The sequence below is a fragment of the Haliaeetus albicilla genome, chromosome 9 (genome assembly GCF_947461875.1).
Source record: "Haliaeetus albicilla chromosome 9, bHalAlb1.1, whole genome shotgun sequence".
Taxonomy (NCBI): domain Eukaryota; kingdom Metazoa; phylum Chordata; class Aves; order Accipitriformes; family Accipitridae; genus Haliaeetus; species Haliaeetus albicilla.
In genome coordinates this window covers 2,912,883-2,935,941 of record NC_091491.1, presented here as the reverse complement: position 1 = coordinate 2,935,941, position 23,059 = coordinate 2,912,883, and the positions used below count along the sequence as shown (strand labels likewise).

General features: G+C 35.9%; 1 protein-coding gene across 4 annotated transcripts in view; it reads left to right on the top strand.

Moving 5' to 3' along the window:
* Positions 1 to 23,059, top strand: part of USP32 (ubiquitin specific peptidase 32) — an 81,026-nt gene that overhangs the window by 21,847 nt on the left and 36,120 nt on the right. For 3 of the 4 annotated variants that reach the window (XM_069790961.1, XM_069790958.1, XM_069790959.1), the window contains exons 2-5: positions 576 to 703; positions 9,027 to 9,132; positions 9,730 to 9,848; positions 12,825 to 12,984. In XM_069790961.1, coding sequence (XP_069647062.1) covers positions 576 to 703; positions 9,027 to 9,132; positions 9,730 to 9,848; positions 12,825 to 12,984 — 513 coding nt within the window. Of the gene's footprint in view, positions 1 to 575; positions 704 to 9,026; positions 9,133 to 9,729; positions 9,849 to 12,824; positions 12,985 to 19,121; positions 19,394 to 23,059 lie in introns of those variants that run through there. The other variant, XM_069790962.1, reaches the window with a different exon arrangement.

Genomic DNA, 23,059 nt, shown 5'->3' with positions numbered 1-23,059 from the left:
TTTAGTCCAAAATTTATCTGTAGTATTCCTGTTAAAGTCATGCTTCACTGTACTGTCTTATGAGCATATAAGTGGTGATTAAATATTTTTTTATATATACAGAAAAGTAGACTGGTTGCTAGATGAAACTGCTTGAAGGTTGCTGCTGGAGCTGCTTTTAATAATATTCACCACTGTTGGTTACAGATCATTTCTCTGGCTTACATGCAATGTAAAATTGATCATAAAGCTAGCTTATTTTCCTTTTGTGTGACAATAATGGTGCTTAATTTAGAACAAATTATAATACGCTATTGAAGTCAGAGAAAACTTAGTCAGTGAACTGTTGAAATCATTGGTGTTAACTTTAGGTCTACTTCACTTTTTTTAGGAAGATTAGATTATTAGATCTCCGTTTTCTAGTAGTCAGATTTTCCCACTATTTAGGTGAAATCATGCATTTAATTTCTTCCTATCTTTTTATTGTAAAAGTAAATATAAGGTGTATAAGATTGAGAGTCCTTAAGCTATTACATTTCTATGACATCTTTATTGACCAAATCTTTTTTTTTCTCCTCTCTTCTCACTCAACACAGTTACAGACATAGAGCTAAAGCGACTGAAAGATGCTTTCAAGAGAACTTGTGGACTCTCATATTATATGACTCAACAGTGCTTCATCAGGGAAGTTCTTGGTGATGGAGTCCCTCCAAAAGTTGCTGAGGTAATCAATGAACTTGCTGTTTTTCTGGGGAGGCATACGCGGTTGATAATGTACACCTATAGATGTGCACACACAAATATGCCTGTATAGATACACAAGCTAATTTAATTTCTTTCCTTTTTTCATGCAATATCACCATGTATGTTCTATATCTGAAGATAATGTTCCAGACTTGGATCATGGGTTGTCAGTGATGTGTGCTTGATGGAGCTACTGATTCTAAGCCAACTAATAGGTGGTAGATGAATTTGAAGTAAACCTGAATATCCAGATGTAGATTTGGGGAAGTAAAAGGTTGGGAAGTTTTAACACTATATGTAGCCATTATAACAGAGGATTTTATTTAATCTGGACATGTACTTGCTTTTGGTTTCTCTGAGATTCCGTTGGCTTTTACTTTGTTTTCTAAATTGGAAGATTGATCTTTACAAGCTCTTAAAAATAATTTATATGTATAATAAATGTATAAATTAAATGAAAAATAGCCAGAATAAAAATGTTACATGGATATAAATACTGTGTGTATATCTAAAAAAATAGTAATACCATCCTGCACACATGCGTGTTAAAAAATATTATTTTCTTTCATAGTGTTACCCCTGTCTCGAGAGAGAAATTAAAATATTGTTTGCAGAGAAGAATAAGATTAGCCAGACCTTTCAAATGATATCTTGCTCCATGTCATTTCTAATCACAGCTTCTATTTCTGGTGTCTTCAGTGTTATTGACCTCACAGGCAGCGTACAAGTCTTCCAGTTTTATTTAGATTATGTGAGTAGTGAAGTGTGCGTTGCAAAAGGTTTAACACTGTGGTAGTGTTACTTTTTTTCAAAGCTTAATCTTTTCTCCATTATTTTTTTCTGTTTTTCCTAAGTGTTGACCAAGAGTATGATATTACTTGCTTCTGTAATACAGTTAACAGTTTGATTTTTATGTGGGTATTCAAGCGCTTAACAGGAAAAATTGCAATGTGTGTTAGCACTATCAAATTACAAGGAACTATATGATTTGCCCATAGCTTAAAGCATGTCTTAGTATTAATTTCTGTATACGTTGTCTAGATGCTTTGACTGTTAGTAGTTCATAAGGTTAAACAAAAAAATGTATCCTACACTGTATAAGATTGGTTTGAAATAATATAAGATGTTGAAAATTTTACATTATGAGCTAACTTGTACCTTTTTATCCCTTTTATGCCAGTATTAAGGATTAAGTTATGGATTTGGATGAAGTAAACTTTTGGTCACAAATAGAGACTCCAGGTTTTCAAATGTCTGCTGGCTACCTTCTATTTTATTTTTAAAAAATCTGTCCTTAAAGACACAGTTTCGGTGGTGATTATTTTTTTTTTACATTCATTACGGTTATACTGCAGTTCTTGGTTTCCAACTGGCGAAACAAAATTAATGGAAGAATCATAATTGTTTTTTGATGTCATCTCATCAAAACTGGCACATCAACATCTCAAGATTCTAGTACAAATTACTGTGTACTTCTAGCATTCATATTCAGGCAATGCAGTAGTCATATCTGTGAGCTTGAATACTGTAAATTTGGACAAAATTTGGATTTAATTCTGCTCATACTATAAAGGGATGCTTTGTAATTCCTGGCTTCAGGGTGTGGAATGGCAGGCAAAGTCATTAGGTATCTTAAAGCCTTATTCTGAGTTTTCAGCTTTTCAATCATTCAAATCGATCATTTTGAGCCTCAGATTGCTGGGCTGTCTTCTCTGCATGTTTTGAATAGTAGTTTTTCATATCTGAGTAGCGATAGACCTTCAGGAATTCATTAAGTGAAAAACACAGAGTTTTACAGCAGGGACATAGAGAACTGAAGCTAGTGGAACTTTGGTCAAACAATTTGCATGATTGTCATACACACGAAACATTTTTTAAATGTCTGGGACAGTAATTTTCTGAAAGGATCTCTTGGAAAAATGGAGTTGAAGATATTAATTAAATTAAATGAACAGAAGTGCTTTACGTTGTTTTAACTGTGGGAAAGCTGGTGAAGAGGTGAGATGTATGAACACAGCATTTATTTTTAAATCTAAGGAAGTAATGCAATTACTATATGCACTTGTGGGCATCTTGATAGAAAAAGTATTGTTCAGAGGAGGTGAAAGGATGGAATGCTGATAATATTTCAAGAAAGCATTTTTAGTAGCTTTATATTTTAGATTGAGGAGGGGAAGAATGTTGAGAAAGGACCTCCTAACCTTGGCCCGTGCAGTCATTTCAATGACTAATTAGATTATACTTTTTATATATACCTACATATATTATGATTGTGAGACAGTTTATACACAGCATTGTGTGATAACTTACTAAGTAGTTAAGTGCAGTGCATCTTTTTCTCTAAATGTGACTAATTGGTTAACAAGCTGCAGTCCGAGTAATGCAAAGAGAAGAGGGATGATGCTAACAGAGACATGAAGGACACATTGAGGGGGGCTGCTAAAAGAACAAGAACACAGACTTGTCAAGGACTGAGAAGAGGGGTCATAAGGATAAAATCAGGAAAGAATCCAGGACATTTAGAAAGGAGCCAAAAGAATGCCTTGAGCATCCTCTCCTACTCTTCCAGCAGGCTTACTAGAGTGTATGGGCACAGCGCCAGCGATTTGGACCTAAAGGGAACTGTTTGTATAGACTGAGACTTTTTTTTAACAGAAGAGGAACCATATTGTTACATTCTTCAGTTATCCATGAAACATAACATGTCAGACTTAAATTTTGTAAAGAAATATGACTATGTACAATTCAATTATAGTAAATTTTACATTCTGAAATGTAAATTGCTATGATACTGTCTGGGTGTGGCTATTTTAAGTAAAGGTGCAACAGTATTAAGTAATTTTGGAAAATACAAAATTTCATCATATTTTGATGGTGCATCTTATTAGAAGAAGTTTTCCAAATAGCACATTAGTGTGAAAAATTGTGGAGCTCCTTCCTTAGAAATGCAAACTAATCTCTGTTATATATCGTTATATAACTATTCAGTGTTTATATACTCTTCCCAAAGAATGGTTAAGCAGCTAAACTCAAAGTAATGTCAGCTGCCCATGGTTGTAATTACGTATGTTAAATACTATTATATTGGACATTATCCATAGAATTCCTTTTCTGTGTTTATATCATGAACAGTCAATGTGTTATGTTGAAATAATATATAAAGGTAATATTTGGCATTCAACTGATATCATAACTGAGATGTACAAAGTTCAACAGAAGGAAGTTGAAAAACTAAGAAATGGGTATGAATTAGAAATACGCTTTGAGATGGATGAAGAGAGGAGACAGCTTTATTGGAGGTAATCTATAAAATAGATGTTCTTAAGAAGTCTAAAAGCACAGAAGGGTTAACTTTGAGTGATGGAGAATCAAGTATAAAGAAAAGATCATATTTTACTAAAATTTGTGAAAGAAAAACAGTGATTTCTCATTTGTTTATTCATGTATGTATTTTTTGTCTTGGAAGTCCTGTTAATCTGAAATGCAAGAATTCTCTTCTTTGTGCTCTTTGTGGTTTATTTTTTTGATCAGAAATAGCTATATTAAGACTTAAACTATAGTGTTCAGCAGAGCTAACTGCATATTTTTAAAAAAGTAATGATTCCAGTGTAACATAAAGGTAAATTGCTTACATATGCAGCGTAGCCTTGAAGGCATCTTGTGAAATCAGAATGATTAGAAGTAGAAAGTGTGGAATTCAAATCTCTGCCACGACATTGTCCATGATGCATGTACAGTTATTGTGTCCAAATAGAGCACAAATATAGTTTTAGTAATTTAGCCCTTCAAGCATTTGTAAATGGATTAAGTTTCATAATAGAAGAGGATGATCTGAGCACCCTGTGGGAAGTTAATGTATTTGGGTAGCGCTATGTCTTATAGTGGAATGAAACTGCAGGTTCTACATAATGCTTTCTGTAGAATTAGATTCATCTGTATTATTGGCCTCATTTACATTGACTTGCCTTCAGACATCTTTTAATAGTCTTAAGTGGATAGCAAATGAAAAGCGATAGCTTGATGGGTGGACAAGGAGAGGATTTACTGAAGGTAACACACAGAACTATATTGAGGTAAGTGTCTTCAGGGAAACTGTCTGCTTCAGTGTTGTGTCTGGTCATAACTGTGACAGAGGTGTGAACAAAATTTTAGAATTTTTTTACTGCCTTGTTGCCCAATGCTTCTTTGGAGGTCGTCTAGAACCCATTCTGCAAATGAATTCTGCTAGTCTGCTGCCTGCTGTTGGAAAGGCAACAGTGGTAGATTTTCCACACCCTGTTATACACAAAGCGTAAAGGGCAGTTGCACTAGTAAATCTAACGTAGCTAGTCTGTGTTAGGTATTTCCTTTTCTTCTTTTTGCCACTACAGCACCGCGTGGCTTAGCCAGATCTACCCAGTGCCCTTGACAGGCCCGTGGCTGGTTTTGTTTTGTCTCTCCCAGTCCTGGCTTAATTTTCACTTGAGATGGAAACCACACCGGAGACAGTAAGAGCAGTGACTCATTCACGTGGCTCTGGTATTCAGCTCTCTTCTTCCACCCTTTACTTGTGCTTGAGGATTTTGGCTGCAGCCCTGTGATTGCTGTTACTGGAGGGGAAAGAGGGGATAGAAAGAGGGATTTTTGGGTCCAGTAACTTTCTTCTTGTTCCACCTAACCTTGTGAACCTCTTCTAGAATGCCAACTCATTTAGGCTGAGGTACTTGAGGAAACAGATCTGTCTGAGCTTTGTCATTAGACATTTCTGAAGCTCAATTTTTGAGCCCCACACCATTGTCCTTGAGAGACTCCAAGGAGAGATGTGCCAGCCTCTGCAGATGTGGAAGTTAATAGGCATATAATATACTCATTGGGAATTTTCAGCTGATTCTTCTGCCTTTTTTTAATAGGAAAAACTACAGGTTCAAAGCCTCACAGTGATATTATTGCACCTGTTCACAGAGGCTTCCTTTAAGTGCTGTCTGTTTCCATCTTTACTCAGAACTGTCTCTGAAAGTGTCAGATTACTGTCACTTTGTGATTTACAAGTGATTTATTATGAAACAATATTATAAGTGATTAAACTACGAAGGAAGCTAAATTTTCTTTTATTAATAACAAATAGTGGTCAGCAGATGACCTCAAAAGCTGGTCTTTTTAATAATGCAGCAAGATTTTATTTTCTCTCATGTCTGTTTCCAGTGTTGAGCTGTTTGTTTTAAAGCAAATAAATCTTTTGGCAACAAGTTTTGTTACATCTTGCTTTATCAATGTAAAAGGCGCAAATTCTTTCTAAGTACTTTACTGATTTCTTAGCTTACAGTTAGAGTAACAAATATTGACGGCTGCCAGTTCTTTGGTAAACAGTTTCCTGGCATATAGACCTGCATCAGTGAGATGGTAACTTTTTTCAGTCTTACTTTGGGAGACATGGCACTCGCATTTTGCAAAGGGACTTCAGCCTGTTGAGAATTGGTTTCCTCCTTATTCTACTCCCTTGTAATGTTGTGCTGTCTGACTCCTTTGAAGGGCACAACTGGTAATAGACTGCACTTGATTACACTGAATGTCCTACATGGTTATGGTAGCGTGTAGGTCCCTTGTAATATTTGAAATATCATTTATGTAGTTATTTTATACCAGTTTCACAGTCAGCTTAATCCTGGCTACTTATTCTCACCCTGAGGTCATGCACTTTGAGCTGGATTAATGAAACCTGATAACAGAAATGGTTAATTCAAACCCAAGTTGGTTTCCTGATTTCATTCATAGTCCTGCTGCATGAATGCTTGTTTTGGCATAGATGTTGGAAGTGGTGTGTGGGTGGGAAGGAGTTGTTGGGGGCAGGCGAATGGTTAGCACTCGTTTAAGCCAGCGATGAAACTACAGTGTTTAAGAGAGGCAGAAGATGGAAAATACTTTTAAAAAGTAATTAAATGTAGGCTGCACGTGTCTGCAAAGAGACAGGAAAAATTCTAATCGTACTTAAATGTAGTTTTGATTTATTTTTGAAAACCTGATTTAGAATTATTCCTGTGGTTTTTCAAACATAAATTCATTATACTAGAGTGTTCACTGGATGCATCCACTAGGTTTATGATCCTAATTCTGCTATTTGTGGCAGGTCCTCATACAGTGGTAGATTTTGTGCTGTAACAACCTTTATACTTCAAAACTGAAGTCCTAATTAATATGAGAATTTGTACATCCCTGTAGTGATTTTGTTTTATTGTGGTTTAAAAGTAGATTATTTTGATGTGTTTAAAACTTTAACTTGTTGGGTAGATTCACAGGATTTCACATGCTTAAGATAACGTTAGTGATACGCGTTTTTTCCAGAACTGCTGATGGTGTAGAGGACAAGTGTCACTCCAACTGCACATACCATCTCTCACTGTTGTTTTCTAGTCATCTCTGAGTGTAAATGTTTCCTGATGGTTATGGTGGAAGTTTAAAAAAATTTAAAAGTGTTTTGATTCTGTAGATTGGTGGATTTTTGTCTGTGTGCCCCAAGGTGTCATGGCTTCTTTGGTAGGCTTGCAAAACAGGCTAAAATGTATTATGCAAGCATTTGTAGTTTCAAAGGGAAAAAACCCCAAACCAAACAGAGCTTAGAAGGTCAAAAAAAGTGTTGCTTTAGCTGTTTAGAATTGTCTGGTTGTAGTTCCTATGTTTAAAAACAAACAAAAGACAGGGGGAAGGGATACAGGTGTTGCAGTTAAGATCTGGGGATTTCATCCCATGGTTTACTAATGATTCACTCTGCTTTGTGGGTAATACACAAAATAGTGAATCTGTCCGCATTAATTATGAAGCTCTGCTGACCTCTGAAGTCTGCTATTGCTATTTGGCTAAATTCTCATATAAAGAAAATACTGAAGGCTTTACTGGAGAAAAATGAAAAAGCAGTACATAACTGCATGTACGCATCCTGGTTTTAATATTGTTTATTCAGAATGTAATTCAGATGCAAGCAAAGAAAATACTGTTTAAAATGTGCACAATACTTTTCTTAATAGAAGTTGATCTCTGTTCCTTTATCTTTCCCTCTGAAAAAGTTATATTTAAAAAACAAGTTCAGCAAATAAGCCTACTGTCCAAACCATGATCAGTGACAAATCACTTTGTTCTGGTCTTTCACAGTAATAGTTCCCCATCAGCTAGACTTAATACTTACTCTTTATGGTTAGACGTACAGTGTGATATCTATAAGAAATCAAATTGTAAGACATAGACACTGAAATAATTCTTGTATGTAAGAATAATTGATAAGTTCTGACTGCTTTAAGTTGTATTACCTAATGCAGATTTCTGTCTTGTGATACTGATAAAGTACTGGTGCTTTTAGGAATAGATTTGGGATTACAGGAGGAGTCCATGTTTGAAGAGCAGTATAGCATACATATTTTAATTTGTGCTTTGTAGTGTTAGAGGCAAGGTGAAGTAGTACCTTGCAATAAGCGAATTGGTAATTCTTGTTTACTAAAAGCAGTTGCTGTTTGTCCTAAAATGACTGACTTCCTTCATATCTCATGTATCAGTATTGCATCACTGTTAAGATGCTGTTGAGTAAGTTAAGCTGCAGTATACAGACTACTTTTCATGTGAAAGGTAAATGCTTCAGCCCTTCCATTGACAATGTTGTTCCTGGTAGCGGCTCTGTGGATCTTCAAGTAACTTCCAGATAGAAGTCTTGATTTCTATTGCTTTCTGTTGGAAGCAAGATTTAAGTACTATTGTTAGAGCAGGGTGCTAAACTGGAATGGTCATTCTAGCAACAGTTGCAGTGATAAGATAGTTAAGGTATTGTTGATGGAAGGTTGGTTTTTTTTGTGTGTCACAACATTTCAAAGCAGCAGTTTTTGATGGCTTACTGGAAGTGTATCTCCCATGACTGGGGCAATGAAACACTTGATGCTCCAACAACCTCTTGATGGCTTTGAGACTATCAAAGCCTCGTCTGAAGGAGATTTCATCTTCATTACCTTGATAAGACTGGGGAGGTAGCACCAGTGAGCAAGCAAGAAGCTGTCTTCATTGGAGGATTCTAGCTTTTTTTTTTTTTTTTTTTAAATATATATTGCTGTTCAGGAAAAGTACCTGCATTTCACTAAATAAAAGCCCCTGGAAAGGCTGTTTTATAGATACTGGAAGAGCTATGAAAGTTAACAGAACTGAAATCAGAAGTGTGTTTAGCTGAATGAGAGATGACTAGCCTAAAAACTACATAAGAAGGAGCCTTAGTATAAGTTGTTGCGTTTAGTTCTGACATCCCTGTTTGCCCTGTTAACTTTTTGGTTAACTTCTCTGTTTTATTATTCTAGGTTATCTACTGTTCATTTGGAGGAATATCCAAAGGGCTGCACTTCAATAACTTGATAGTTGGATTAGTTCTACTTACAAGAGGCAGAGAGGAAGAGAAAGCAAAATGTAAGTAATGTAACTTAGAACAGTAACAACAGGCTAGTGGAGAGTGAGTGTATAATACGCTTATGTAAAGCAAGCATAAATTGTGGTATACTAAGTCCCTATTTTTATATGTAACCAGGGCATACATTTGCCAGTAAAGATAGTATATTTTTAGACTTTTTTAGCTGTGTATTTTGAAATTCAGTGCATTTTTGTTTTCTGTACTCACCAAAATGAAATATTTGATAAGTCATCATGAATGTAAATGTTAGGATCCTACAGAAAGACTGTTGATCACTGTATGTGGGCAGAGGAAGGAGGACGGCATTGATATGTTTCAAAACAAATGAAAGCATCTGCCTACTGACTTCTGTTGTTTTGTCTTCCTTGTTAATCTGACTTGATAGTATTTATTTTCCTTTTGATTAGTGGACAATAGTAAAAGAAAAAGGAGATACTTCTTGACCTAAATCTTGTTGAGCTATATTGAAATTGAATTAATCTAAGTTTTTAGTGCTTTAGTTGTTGCACAGCTTTTGGCATTCTCAGCCAGTTGTGAACTTAATAATTGAAAAATGTAACCACCATATTTGCTTAAACATTTCTCTACTTCCTCAGACATTTTCAGTCTCTTTTCTAATGAATCTGGGAGTTATGTTGTCCGTGAAGAGATGGAGAAGATGCTGCATGTGGTCGATGGAAAAGTCCCAGAGTCACTCAAGAAATGTTTCTCTGAGGTATTTCCTACAGGTTTTATCCTCTTGTATTTACAAAAAAAGTGAAAATTACATTGGGTAGTTTGTTTTTCTCTGACATACATGCTTGTGCATGTATGGGAACAAATGGACCTTGTTTAAATTGGGTAAAAGCTCATAGCTTCTTATGTTGTAATATTACGTTAATTTGTATTGATGTGAATTGCAGCTTGGTGTATAAATGTAGGCATTCTCCATGCTGCTTTACTTACTGTGCTAGTTTGAAAGGTATCATTTCCCAAGGGTAATCATGTTACCAAGTAAATTTAACTGCTAATATTGTTAGTGGAATTTTTTCATTAGTGTGGACATTTTACTGTGATTGGGGAAGAAATCTAGAATACAGGTCTGAGAGGGGAAGGAAAGTCTGCATCCTGGATTTAAAAATGCCTGCCAGCAGTGGTTGCTTAAAAATAGTAGTTTTATAGTATTACTTTTGTCTCACTGTGCCTGCTAGGAGCTACAACATTTATTTATGCTTTAGGTTGTTTGAGAGATGTAATGTTTATGAAGTTTGCTGAAGTCCTCTAAAACAGGCTATTGTTACTTTTAAATATTCACAGATATTTCTTTGGCACTAGTGATCCTGATGAATTGTCAGGTTTTTGTGCTTTGGTTGCTTCATTTGTTATCAGAGGACTACAGATCAGCAAAATCTAGTCATCATTATACATTCCACTGAAAAACCGATTGACTAGAAGCTTTATTTGTGAATATCAGATTACTTCATTACCTTAAATTTTATTGTACTGTATTGAAGGTAACTTTGGTTATAGGCATTGACTGAGGCAGACTCATTTAATCTGGCGGTGGTGTCATGTTGGCTTTGTAGGCAATGATTACATTCGTCATTCTTGGCTGGAATCATAAATCATATGTATACTGCAGTCCAGTTTCTGGAGCTGACCCACTTCAGTATTTCCTATTTATAATTTCCCATCAATATGGTGTGATGAATTATACCCTAAAAGTTAATTGCACACTGTCCAAGAAATCCAGAAATACTTTATGCAGTCTTGCAGGAAGAGAAGTATCAATCTGGCTTCATACCATTTTCCTGTTCAAGAAAATGCTGTATATTGATTTTTCTTTTAAAATGAAAATAGTGTAATAACCCACTCAGCAGGATTTACTGGCCTGTTAATCATACTAGGTCATTGCTGGAGAGTGAGAAAGTTTAATGTTCCTGCTGTGGGCCTTCCTTCCTGCCGTATGGCAGATGAGTTTATGCTTTCAAGGATGATGTTTATAGGTACTCCTGTTCTTCAGAATTATTGCATGTACTCATCTAGAAATATAAGCTTTAAAATGCATCTTGAGTTTTTCTCAGTCTTGTTTCTGAAATACAGGAAACAAATTCAATGATACCTGTATTGCTCTAGTTTTTTTTTTTTTTTTGCTTAAGCAAGTGGTTCCATAATGGGTTAAGTCCTGCAAAGTCCATGTTGTTGAGTTGCCCTTTTCCTGACTGTCATTCTCCTAACTTTGTGCTGGCTCAAGTATTTATATGATGCCTTGATGAACTGGATTGGGAAACTGATCTGGCTGAGAAGTAAGCCCTTTTTCTGTAATCCTATAAGTTATTTTTCAGCTAGATCTGTTTTGCCACATGACTGCACTAATGTGATTGCTGTCACAAAAGAGAAGGGATGAAGGATCAGAAACAGCGTTTGGTAAGAGGAAGGTTAGGACCATGCTGTCAGTCAGTAGTGTGGATCTATACAGATTAAACTGTTGATGGAATAGCAGTGTAGCATCTTGACTTCCTTGAATTATAACCACGTGGAAGTCTATGATAGTAGCTGTAAGTATTGGGGTATTTCTGCATTCATTTGTTCGAGAAAAATGTAACGCTCTTTAGTCTAGGAAAAAGAGGCATGATCTGAAATGATCCATTACAATTGGAATATGAAGCAAATGTTTTAGCAGCGATGGTGATTAACCATTTGAGCAAACTGGCAAAGGAAGTAGTGGATTTTCAATTTTCTGTAGTTGGCAGTTGCAGATAGTCCGTGGCCAAATGCAAACTGTTGGATTCTGTAGAGATGTAGTTCAGCAAAGTTTAATGGTCTGTGATATTAGGGAAGTTTAAATAATCAATGACTTGAAACCTCTTTCACTTTGCAGACCCCTGTTTATGTCTCATGGAGATTAGGATCTCCATAAAATGAGTTTGTCTACTGATAATAAGTTTGCCTGGATTTTAGTTAGTTTTGTAGGTCCTGTAGAAATTAGTCTGCTGATCTCTATGGTTTCATGGCCACAGCTTGGAAACCATTCAACTAAATGGTTTAAACAGCCTCTCCAGCATTTAAACTCTGTGAATCTATAGTTTTTATGTATTCCTGAACAGGCAGTTCCATAAGACATCCAGCAAGAGGACTGAGTTAGGAGATACTATGAATTGACATTCATGTTTACATGTATGCTCCAGAGTGGGTTTTGGTCAATAGAGGCAAAAAATTGACGTGCTACTGCAGCGATTAATCATATTATTAGTTATTCACAAATCTAGTTTCTCTGTGTTAAGTGTTTGTATAGTTGCGCAGATATAACAGAATGTTTATGATTTTATAGCACCTGTTACTTGGCACATAAGAGCTTTTATCTATCATAATAAATTTAAATTCATAAAAATAACCTCTGTTATTTTGAGTTGTAAGTAACCATTTTTCTTCTAATCCCTTTAACCTGAGGCTCAGAGTAAATGACTTTCCAAAGGACACATTGAGTAGGTGGTTGAAATGCAGAGAGAGCTGAGGAGTCTAATTTCCCTCCCAGTGCTGTATTTCAGAATGAAATGGAAAAACAGGCATGGCTCCAAATAAAAAAAATTATTGTAGTACTTATTTTTATAGGACATTGTCCCAATTATTGTTCATACAGCTGGATGGTTCCTGTTTACTGGTACTGAGAAAGCAGAGAAAAACAGCTCACATTTTCTTATTTTTCTTACAGGGTGAAAAGGTAAACTATGAGAAGTTCAGGGTTTGGCTATTGCACAACAAAGATGCTTTCACGTTTTCCCGTTGGCTGCTGTCTGGAGGTGTATATGTGACACTCACTGATGATAGTGATACCCCTACCTTCTATCAAACCCTGGCTGGAGTCACACACTGTAAGTAAACAATGCTTGTTATTACGCACATTTTTTAAAACTGTTTCTGAGTTCACAGACATAAACTGTTGCCTTGCTGTAGTTGTTTATTAAAGCTCCCTACTCTGATGAGATACGTGCAGTTCTGTTCAGTGAGATAAATTTCTTCTCCGTGCTAATTTGTTCTCTGCTTTTTGTGCTGTGACATGTAAAACATTGTTATGTACAAGGACACTGTTGGTCGTTATTTTTAAGAGATAACAATACAGAGTTAGCAACACTTCTTGCAGTAGAAGTTTGCTACTGAGCAAATTAAGAAAAAAAGAAAAGGAAAATATTTTCTCTTTGGGGGAAATGCATTTATTTAAATTGACTTGACATTAATACTGCTTTAATATTTGGTCTTTCAGATATAGTGGATCGTAAAACTATTGAGACAGTTCTGAAAATAATGCTCAATTCAGAAATAAGTATTACTTCTTAATTTGCTTTCTGCAGTAAAATAAGTAATATTCCTGGCACGTGATGTAGACAGGGAACTAAATTAACTAAAGAGAAGCCTCCTCAGGATTTGCATTTAGGAATAATCTCCAAAGAACAAGAAGGAGCAGCTGTTTTTTAAATTAAATGTAAAAACAAAAGGCTGATAAATTATACTTGATAAATTATGCTATACATTACAGTAAAGCATCTAAGGGACTGTGGTATCCCTAGGAGAAGGGTGTTTGCTATTGAGATGTTAGTGATTTGAGCAATCTGGTTGTGTTTTATGTACTCTCATAGATTTTCTTTGTTGGTGTCAGCACGGCATTTAATCTCTTTAATGGGTGGGTTACTTGAATAAAGCAACATACAGTTTTTTCTCTTGGTTTTAAATATGAGCATTACAATTCTGTTCTGACCATCTGAAATGAAAATGCATAATAAAATTAGTTTATAGGGAGATAATTTATTTGCGTTACATGAGAGACTGCAGTAGACGTTGAGGTTTCAGAAGACCACTAAATTCTCTGAGGTCTAATAGACAAGGTAGAGAAAGAGGTATGCAAAAAAAACCAAAAAAACAACAACCCTCTTTGAATTTTCTAGACTTCAGCCCTTGGAAAAATCTCTCAAGCTGTATCGAATTGAGATCCACCATGCCTCCAACCTTGTCAAGTTTCCTCTGCCCTAAGTGTTCAAAGAAAGCTTTGCGCCAGGCCTCTGGATATTACCTCAGAGCTTACTTCAATTTTTTTCATGCTTCAAAATTGAAACTTTTTCTGAACAATTTTTACTATGCTTTTTGTCGAAAGTTTATTTATACTGCAACTGAAGTTTATAATAAAAAACAAAATCAAGAGCTACTGTTTTAGTAGATTTTATTCCATATTTAATGTTCTCACTTCCTCTGGTTTTAATATACCTGTCACTGTTACCCTCTGCAGCCAGGCCCTCAACTGTATTCCTAGCTATTTCAAATGTGCAAAATCAATTATTCGAGAAAGAAATGGTCTTTAGACTGAAGAGCATAATGTTCTACTTTAGCCAACCCACACCTATGTTCTTGTATCAAGAAGAAAGCCTTTCTTCAATTTATAGTCTAAGAGATTTTCTCAGTTTTAAACAAAGAATTAGAGAAATTAAGATTGAAGTGCTATAATTATAAACAAAATTAAGGAGACTGGATGAGAAGCATATTAGAAAAAAATGAATGGGGACAAAATCTATTCCAATTCTTAGAAAAAAATTGTTCAGGTGGTTCCATGTCATATTTATCTCTACTGTAGTAGTTATTTTTTCTTTTCATTTTGTAGAGGGAGTGTTTTCATCTTCTCATCTCAAATTTCTCAACCTTTGTCTTAACAGAATCCCAGTTACTTAATCAGTCTCTAGCAAATCAAATTGCCTCAAGTACCTCAGTTTACATTTGAGCCTTTTTGATTGCAAGGACCTATCAACTGATAACAGCGTCTCTGCTACCATTTCAGCCTTAAAATCTTTTTCTGAGGATGCCTTCTGCAGGAGCGTAGTCTGTTTTCCATTTAATGACTATTGTCTGCTCTAACTTCCAGTTACCTCTTTAACATCTTCAACTGTGCAGTCTCAGAGGTTGCTTAATTGCTGTTACATATACTGACTTCTTTATGAAGCAACAGTCTTGCTCTCTGTTTAAATTTTCATAGCAGACTCAGTTATCTTACCTCAGTGTAGCCATCATCTTTGTTGAAAATGTCAGTCCTGAAATCAGCTTATTCTGCCTCTTAGCTGTATCTTGTAATTCCTCATATTTTAAGGTTAGAAGTTCAAGTAATACTCCTGTATTTGGTTTTAATCTCTCTATGATCAAGTTGGCTTATAATAATTTCATAACACTCCTGTGTATTGTGGAATCTGATGCTATAAAACGAATTACGAAAGGAAGTGTTTAGTCTTCTTTCTTTTCTAGGAAACATGCATGCGTTGTTGCTATTTTATGTGTGCTAGTTCATATGGCTACATGTTCTGCTGGAGAACTTACCAGACTTTTAAAGCCTTGTGAAATATGTTTGCAGAGTTTTGGGTCTTTGCTGGGTGTTTCAACACAACCTGTGTTCTCGGTGGAAAAAAAATTAACTTCTGGGGAGGAAAAAAAAAAAAAAAAGTTAATTTCTGTTGCTATGTATTGCATCAGACCACTAAGAAATCCAGTGTTTTCTAGTAGTTGGTGGTGTTTCTTTACTGCCAGCTTACTTCTATAAGCTGTTGGCTGAGTGTAATGAAGGTAGAACTGAGTGAAAAATTAAGTTTTCCATTGTTAGGATTAAAAACGCTGAAGTAAAATAAAATATTTGAGAGTGTTTGAGGTGATCATTGAATTTTCAAGTGCATGTCAGATCTGGGGTTGGGCTTTTCATTGTATGCCAGAAAACTATGTAGCTTACATGTATTTTTGAATCAGTAAAGTGTTTCAAATTGCATACTGTCCACAGGCTCAGTATACTTAACCGAATTTGGAAAGCTTATGTGACAGTTATGTTTGGACGTCTAGATAAAATTAAATTTTATTGTGTTTTTGTTATTTTCCAGTTAAATGTTGTAATAAGAAAAAGAGAAAGTAGTTGTGCTGTGTTATGATGTCTGCAGCTCGGTATCTTTCAAATGACAGATACGGAGAACTGTCAGGAATTTAAGATAGTAGGAAGATGAACTGGTGAAGTAACCTGCTGGTGAACTAACCAGCCTCCCCCAGGTCTGGACAAATACTTTCTTTATAACATATCCGATGATTTCCCTTGTGATTTGAGACAGTATAGGAATCTCATACAACACATGCAAAAAGTAAGGAAAAGATAAGCGTTTGAGCACTTGGAAGTAATTGCAGCGAAGTATGAATATTTGGGGCCTTGCTGTTTTGTTTTTTACATTTAATAATTGCAGTCTAATCAGGTCAATCTAAAGAATAAGAAATTTAGAGCAGAAGTATTCTTAACACAGCTGAATGTAAAACAGTAAGGGCTGTTATGACAGTTCCTTTTCTCTAAATGAAGGCTTGTTTATAATACTTTTACCTAGGATAGTGGTTTCCTTTGGGGACAACAAGTAACTGAAATAATGTTTAGTAAACCTAGGCAGACACTGTTAGCAGAGTACAGTGAAAGAGTGAAAGGTTTTAAAATTTCTTCTGCTGTAAAATGGAAACTAATTTGTGAAACTTGCTGGCACGATTATGAATTTCTCACCTGGCTCCTGGGGCTCCGGCTGGCTCGCCACGCGCCCTCTCCTGGCTCAAGCTTCAGACCTTCCTACCAAGCCTTACCTCCTCTCACAGTGTACTGCTTCCCATTAAACATCTTGAATATGTCAGAGACATGAAAAATTGCAGTGATAAAAATAGTGAAAGTTATTAACATTGATTTAGAAACAGACAGCGAACATTTTATTGCAAAGCACCAGTGACTCCATTTAAATTTGCTTAATGAGCCAAGCTATCAGGGAAACAAAGGAATTCTAATTTTTCATTTGTAAATAACATTTATTTTGGTATGCAGATGACTTTAATTATATTTCTCAGCACATAATTAGAAATGAAATTTTAAAGTTACAGGAAGTTGCACACACTTACTGCTTTTAATCAAATTTTGTTCCATTTCACTTAAATCATAAATATGAATAATTTCATTTGAAAGCTGCCAAAATAACTTAAGTTTCTTTGGGACCTTTGTTCCCAAAAACCAGTTTCAGGGATACGAGTCTCTTCTACACCTGAGTACTGACCAGCTAGCAGTAGTTTGGATTTTCTCAGTTTCATTGTATGATTGGGTACCTTCCGGGTTTGTTTGGGTTTTTTTGTTTTTTTTTTTTTTTTTAAAAACATCATATTGAATAGCACTGTAGTGGAGCATGTAAATCAAAGGTAAATCCTGTCAGGGACTACTGCTAACACTGAAGTTCTCTGTAGGGGAATATTCCCCCAAATCATTATACATCCTTAATAATTACAAATTAAACACCTAATCTTTTCCAAATGTAATTCAATAATCAACAATTCTCTGCCACTGGAGGCTGTCATTTTGTTGCCTACCCTGGCTGGTTTGCACTCTTGTAGGTATCAGAATGGAACTGACTCCATCCTACCTGCAAAGTACAGCTTTCTGTGGCTTAGTTTGGCAGACAGACGCACAGGAACATGAGACACAGAAAGGTCTCCTGTCCCTCCAAGCGCAGACCCTGGGGGGTCACTGTATCATTCCTTTCGTAAGATATTGAGGCTTATTTTTTTAAGAATTTTATTTTTCTTCATTGGGGAAAACTATTCCAGTACATCTTCTACATGTGGGGCATTTTGTCTTAATTTTCTGTCAACATTGTCCTTGGTTTCAGACACTCTGCTCTCCTTCCTTCTTACCATTCAGCCTAAATGCAAGTGACTGTTATGTTTCTTCTTGACCTTTTTGTCAAAGTAAAATGAGCCCAGTGCAGGTCTGTTTCAGACCTGGTGCTCCATCCCCTGTTCCATCTCAGCCTTGGGTGATACATGTTGCTGTCATACTGATGCCAGATGACACCTCATTAGTTTCCTTCATTTGGCTGGAAATAATTCTTTTGCTGCAACATAGGTGGTGGTTCCTTTTTTATGACTTGAATCATTTTGTTGTGTCTCAGTGTCACGTGATGGGCTTGTATGCTCAGGTTTTCAGTTCTTTTCCATGGGGAGAATACTCCCATTTATCAGAGGGGTTACTGGTTTCAAACTGACAGACCACGTAATTTGTACTTCTTTGTTATCTGGTTCTCGTGTCACTGAGTTCTTACTATAATAGCATCCTAATTCTCTTCTGAATTGAAGAGACTCTCTTCTGTCGTCAGAAAAATTCATCAAAGTATTCCTGCTTTTTCTGACAGCTCTTACATACCAAGATGCAGTAAGACAGTGTGTAATCAGTATAATAATTATATTTTAGAACATACAGTTATCGCTAATTTAACATAATAAATGAGAGAAGCCCTGCATAACCAGACAGCGTGGCTGAAATGGAAGAGTGAGTTTTTGAAACAGCTTAAAATTGAAACTGAATGTTGTGGAAGTAAACACTCCTGTCAGAGATGGGTTTATAAACCTGTAGGGCTTTGTGTTAAGATGAAGATGTGAGTCTGTAAAAGGAAAGTGAAATGAAGTGATCACTTAACTTTGCTCACATTAAAAGGCTGTCTGGATGTTAAATACATGTTCTGTAGCTTGCCCACTTCAGTTGTGGTACCCACTCTTGAAACACCATCTCTTAATGATGCATGGAAGGTCACTAGAAGTCAGTTCTGAAGATTTTGGATTTATTAAAGGTACCTTCAAGAGCGAATTTCATTCTGTACTATTTTCTTCCAAGTGTGTGAACACTTGTGCTTTGAGAGGAACTGTAGTGTTTAATATCTCTTCTGTATGGGTTCCCATCTTAAGGCGGTGATACACTACATTCTCCTAGATAAACGCCTGGGTAGTTGTGTCTGACAGACACAAGGATCTTGGTTCAAGTCATAATATTCCCTTCTCTGTATGTCCATTTTTCAATTGAGGGGAGGGGGGGGAAGATGAAAGTATTACAGCAGATGAGCCCGATAAGAAAAAGCCTCAGTGTCACTTAATCTGCATCTTGCCACTTCATTATCCTCTTAGTTCCCGGGCTATTTTATGTCTTGCAAAGCAGCTCTCTGTGCCCAGGTGCCAGAATCTTCCGTGTGTTAATTTGAAAGCAACGAACAAGTGTGTTTAGTCAGAAATACTGTTTGGTGTTCAGTCATTCAGTCTCTGGTTCTGACTCAGCCGTTGCGCAATGAAGAGCTCGCTCTGTGACTGGGGACTGGGGTTTGTGCGGAGGATATCATGGTAAACAGTAAAACAAACCAAGTTTCAGTTAAAATGTTGGGAATATGGTATGCTTCTACTGCTGTGAACCAGAGAGGATTGTACCAATAGGTGGGTAAAAGTTAAAGTTTTAAAATATATTTAAATACTTAGTCAATTTTGGTTGTATAAAGAATTGTAATAAATAGTGCCTGAAATGAAAACATGTTTTTAAATTTTTTTCTCAGACAGAAGATTATTCATGGCTTGCTACCGATGCAGTATTTAAGAAGGGTGTACATTTCATGGAAATGGCATTAAAATGAAGGATGCTTTTTTTTTTTTTTTTTTAGTGTTTATCACTGTCATGCAACCTGACTGTCAGTCACAGTGTGGCAGCTGGTTTTAAATTAACTCATTTTTAGTAGATTTACAGTTTCTCAGGTGCATATTTTTGCTGAAAATGTTTACCCGTTCTTCCTTTACGATATGAAGACTCTGGCTTGAGGTGTACTTGACATTATCATTCTTCTGGTTATACTTGTCTAATTCTTAGAGAATTGAACTAAGAAACACTATTCATAGTTTTACAGGTCTGAAAGTTTTTCAGTTTTTTAATGGACAAGTGATGAGGGAGACATGAAATAGCATATGGTAGTAAACTGGTAGCATATGATTACATTTCACAACTGCAATATATCTCCATGTGACCTCAAATAATTGTATCAGGTATTTAATTGACAAAAATGAATACTTACTTGGCCTAGAAAGCCAGTCTGTTCTGATGTTTTGGACTATGCTGTCTAGATAAGATACATTTTTTTAAAATAATCATAAGTTATTTAAAATTTGACCTACTGAATGAAAGCCCAGTTCACACATCCTGATGTGATTTGAACAGGCATTAGGAAAAAAATTTTATACTTTGAAAAGGCAAAATCCTTTATCTATATAAAACCTCTTTAGAATATGGCATATTTTTCATACACATTAGTATGTTCTGGATAATAAGCGCAGTCTCCTTTTATCATGCTTCATTTAAACTTCATTAACAAATATGATTATATGTGTATATTGTAAATTGCAAGAGATTTCTTTTAGTTTACGTTTATGGAGGAATAGATGGTGCATTACATATCCTGAGACTGATTTACAAGATTATGTGCAAAAAATCACTCTGGAGAAATCAAATTATGTAACAGCTGGCTTTTCAACTGCAGAGTTAAACTTTCACATGTGCTGTAATCCAATAAATCTTCCCGTATTTTTATAGAAGTGAAACTATTGCAGTGGGCTACAATTCCTTGTTACTGTGAATGAAAAATATTCCTTTGTCACATTTTTACTTATATTCAACCTAAGTTGTGTAAGTCTAGTCAATACAGAGAATGTTACTTAACTACTACATCAGTTTTACTTTTGAAAAGGTTTGGCTCTTCTGTGGAAGGTCAATACACCGGACCTGCCTTGGCTATAATATCAACGTAGCACTTATGCTAATACTTATCAGCTATTCTTTTGAAGATGATTGTTTGAAAATTCTTTGTCTTTTAAATGACCACGTAATTTCAACCACTGCTTGACAGAAAAGAAGATAAGATGCTTTCTGATAACCTTTCTTTTCTGAGTTTAAAATATAAAGCAGTAAAGTTAGCACTGTAGAAACCATCTGTGAAGTACAGTTTTAAAAATTGAATATAACAAGCTTCTACCATAGATATTTGAGAAGGGTTCTCTGACAAAATAAAACAATCTTTCAGTTCTTAATTCCTATAGATAAATAATGCACCTGCCAGTGAAAGCAGGTTTCTGCAGATTTACTCTTCAGTAAAGACAATGTGAACTTCCTTATGTTTTTTGAATAATCTTAGTGTTGCATCATTTCAAGAATGAAGTGCAGCTAGTACATTTGTTATTCTTCCTAGTCACAAAGGTAGATTAAAAGGAAAAAGTGATTTACATGCTCATGCTCAAGAGAGTTAGCATAATGCTTTTGTATTTGCTAATGAGAGCAATAATGTGTATGTGCAGTTCTTCTAAATGACAGTACAAACTGGCCCTTTATGTGCAGTTCTTTAGCTAGTATAATAGTACTGTGATTCTCTTCATGTACATAAGGTTCTGTCTCATGAAGTGGCTTTTACCTTGCTTTTAGTCTTTTTTTTTTTTTTTTATTTCTGTTCTTGAAACTCCATGAATATACTTTTTCTTCTATTTCCTGCAGAATACTGGTACTCTAGTCCTAATGCCATGTGTTGTGAGCTTGCTCTTATCAGTATTGTAGCACCCTGATACCTGTAGAGGGAACAAGACTGAGGGAAAGTGTATTTTATTTGGTAGATTCTCTCTCATCTGTTGATACACTGACTGTTGTGGGGCAGGTATGTTGTTAAATCATCAAGAAATCCCTGTATTTCTTGGACCATACCAGATGCTGTTCTACATCACTTGACTGTTTTGCTGAGGATCATGAAGTTGCTTACATCTGTGGCAGTGCTAAGCACCCATGATATTTCTATATGCTGATCTTCAAAGGGATAACTATTTATCTTTCTTGACTTCTGGTAGAATAACATTCCTTTTATATGTTTAGATTATTGCTTCTTCATATATTGGGGACAGACTTCTTAGTAGGGCTTTAGTATGGTTTTGGACAAAAAGAGGGTAGATCAGACAAGATGTAAAGCAGAAATTTTTTACGATGAGGGAGGTGAAACACTGGCCCAGGTTGCCCAGAGAGGTGGTAGATGCCCCATCCCTGGAAACGTTCCAGGTCAGGTTGGACAGGGCTCTGAGCAACTGGATCTAGTTGAAGATGCCCCTGCTCATCGCAGGGGGGTTGGAGTAGCTGACCTTGAAAGGTCCCTTCCAACCCAAACCATTCTATGATTGCAACACAAGAGCCAGGAGATGGTAAGCCAGATAAGGGAATTTGATCCGTCTAGGAAGGAGGGGGAGAGGAGAAAGGAAATCAGTTTAGTTTTTCTTCTGGATCAGTTCTCTTATCTCACTTACTATGTAAATGCACAATAGCTGATAATGATACAAGTGAGGATGCTGCAGCACGTGCCTGGGGTTAAGGGGGAAGGTAAACTTTCTCTGTTCAGCCTGAAGTTATGTTAGCTTAACGTGACCCTAGAACTGCAGCTTTGGTGTGGGTGTTCTGCATGCTAGTACATGGTTTGTCTAGTGATTATACTGAATGTACAGAGGAAAAGGAGGGCATGTTTTCACTGATGTTACTTTTCTAGTTAGACTGTCTAAAAATATTTTACAGGAAGATGCAAACCCTTTCCACTCCTCCACCTCTACTTCAGATCCTAATTTTTGTTCAAAATTTTCCAAACTTTCTGCTGATGAGGGTAAGGTGTTGTGTAGTTTTCGATGCATTAGATGATGTGCCTGCTGGGTAGTTACAACTCGATCATGCTTATTGTAGGTTACCTACTATAAGTTACTATTCTGATTAAATTACTACTCCTAATGACAGAAATAGGAAAAGAAATCAATAAAATTTCAATTTGATATGTAACTTTTTGGGGGTGTCTTCTGTTCTTAAGCCTTACAGGATTATTATTGTTTCTGTAGACTAAACCAGGCCAAATAGCTCAAGTTAAACCTATTAGAAAGCTGGCATGGATTTAAAGACTCAGAACCATCTGGGAATGGGATCACACGTAGTGGTTCTTAATATAGACAGCTTTGTCATTACGTATCTATTTGAGAACCAGTTAATTTGCACTGACCTAAAGCAGTGTTGTGACACACTTGCATATGTAAAAAGGTTAAAAGTATTGT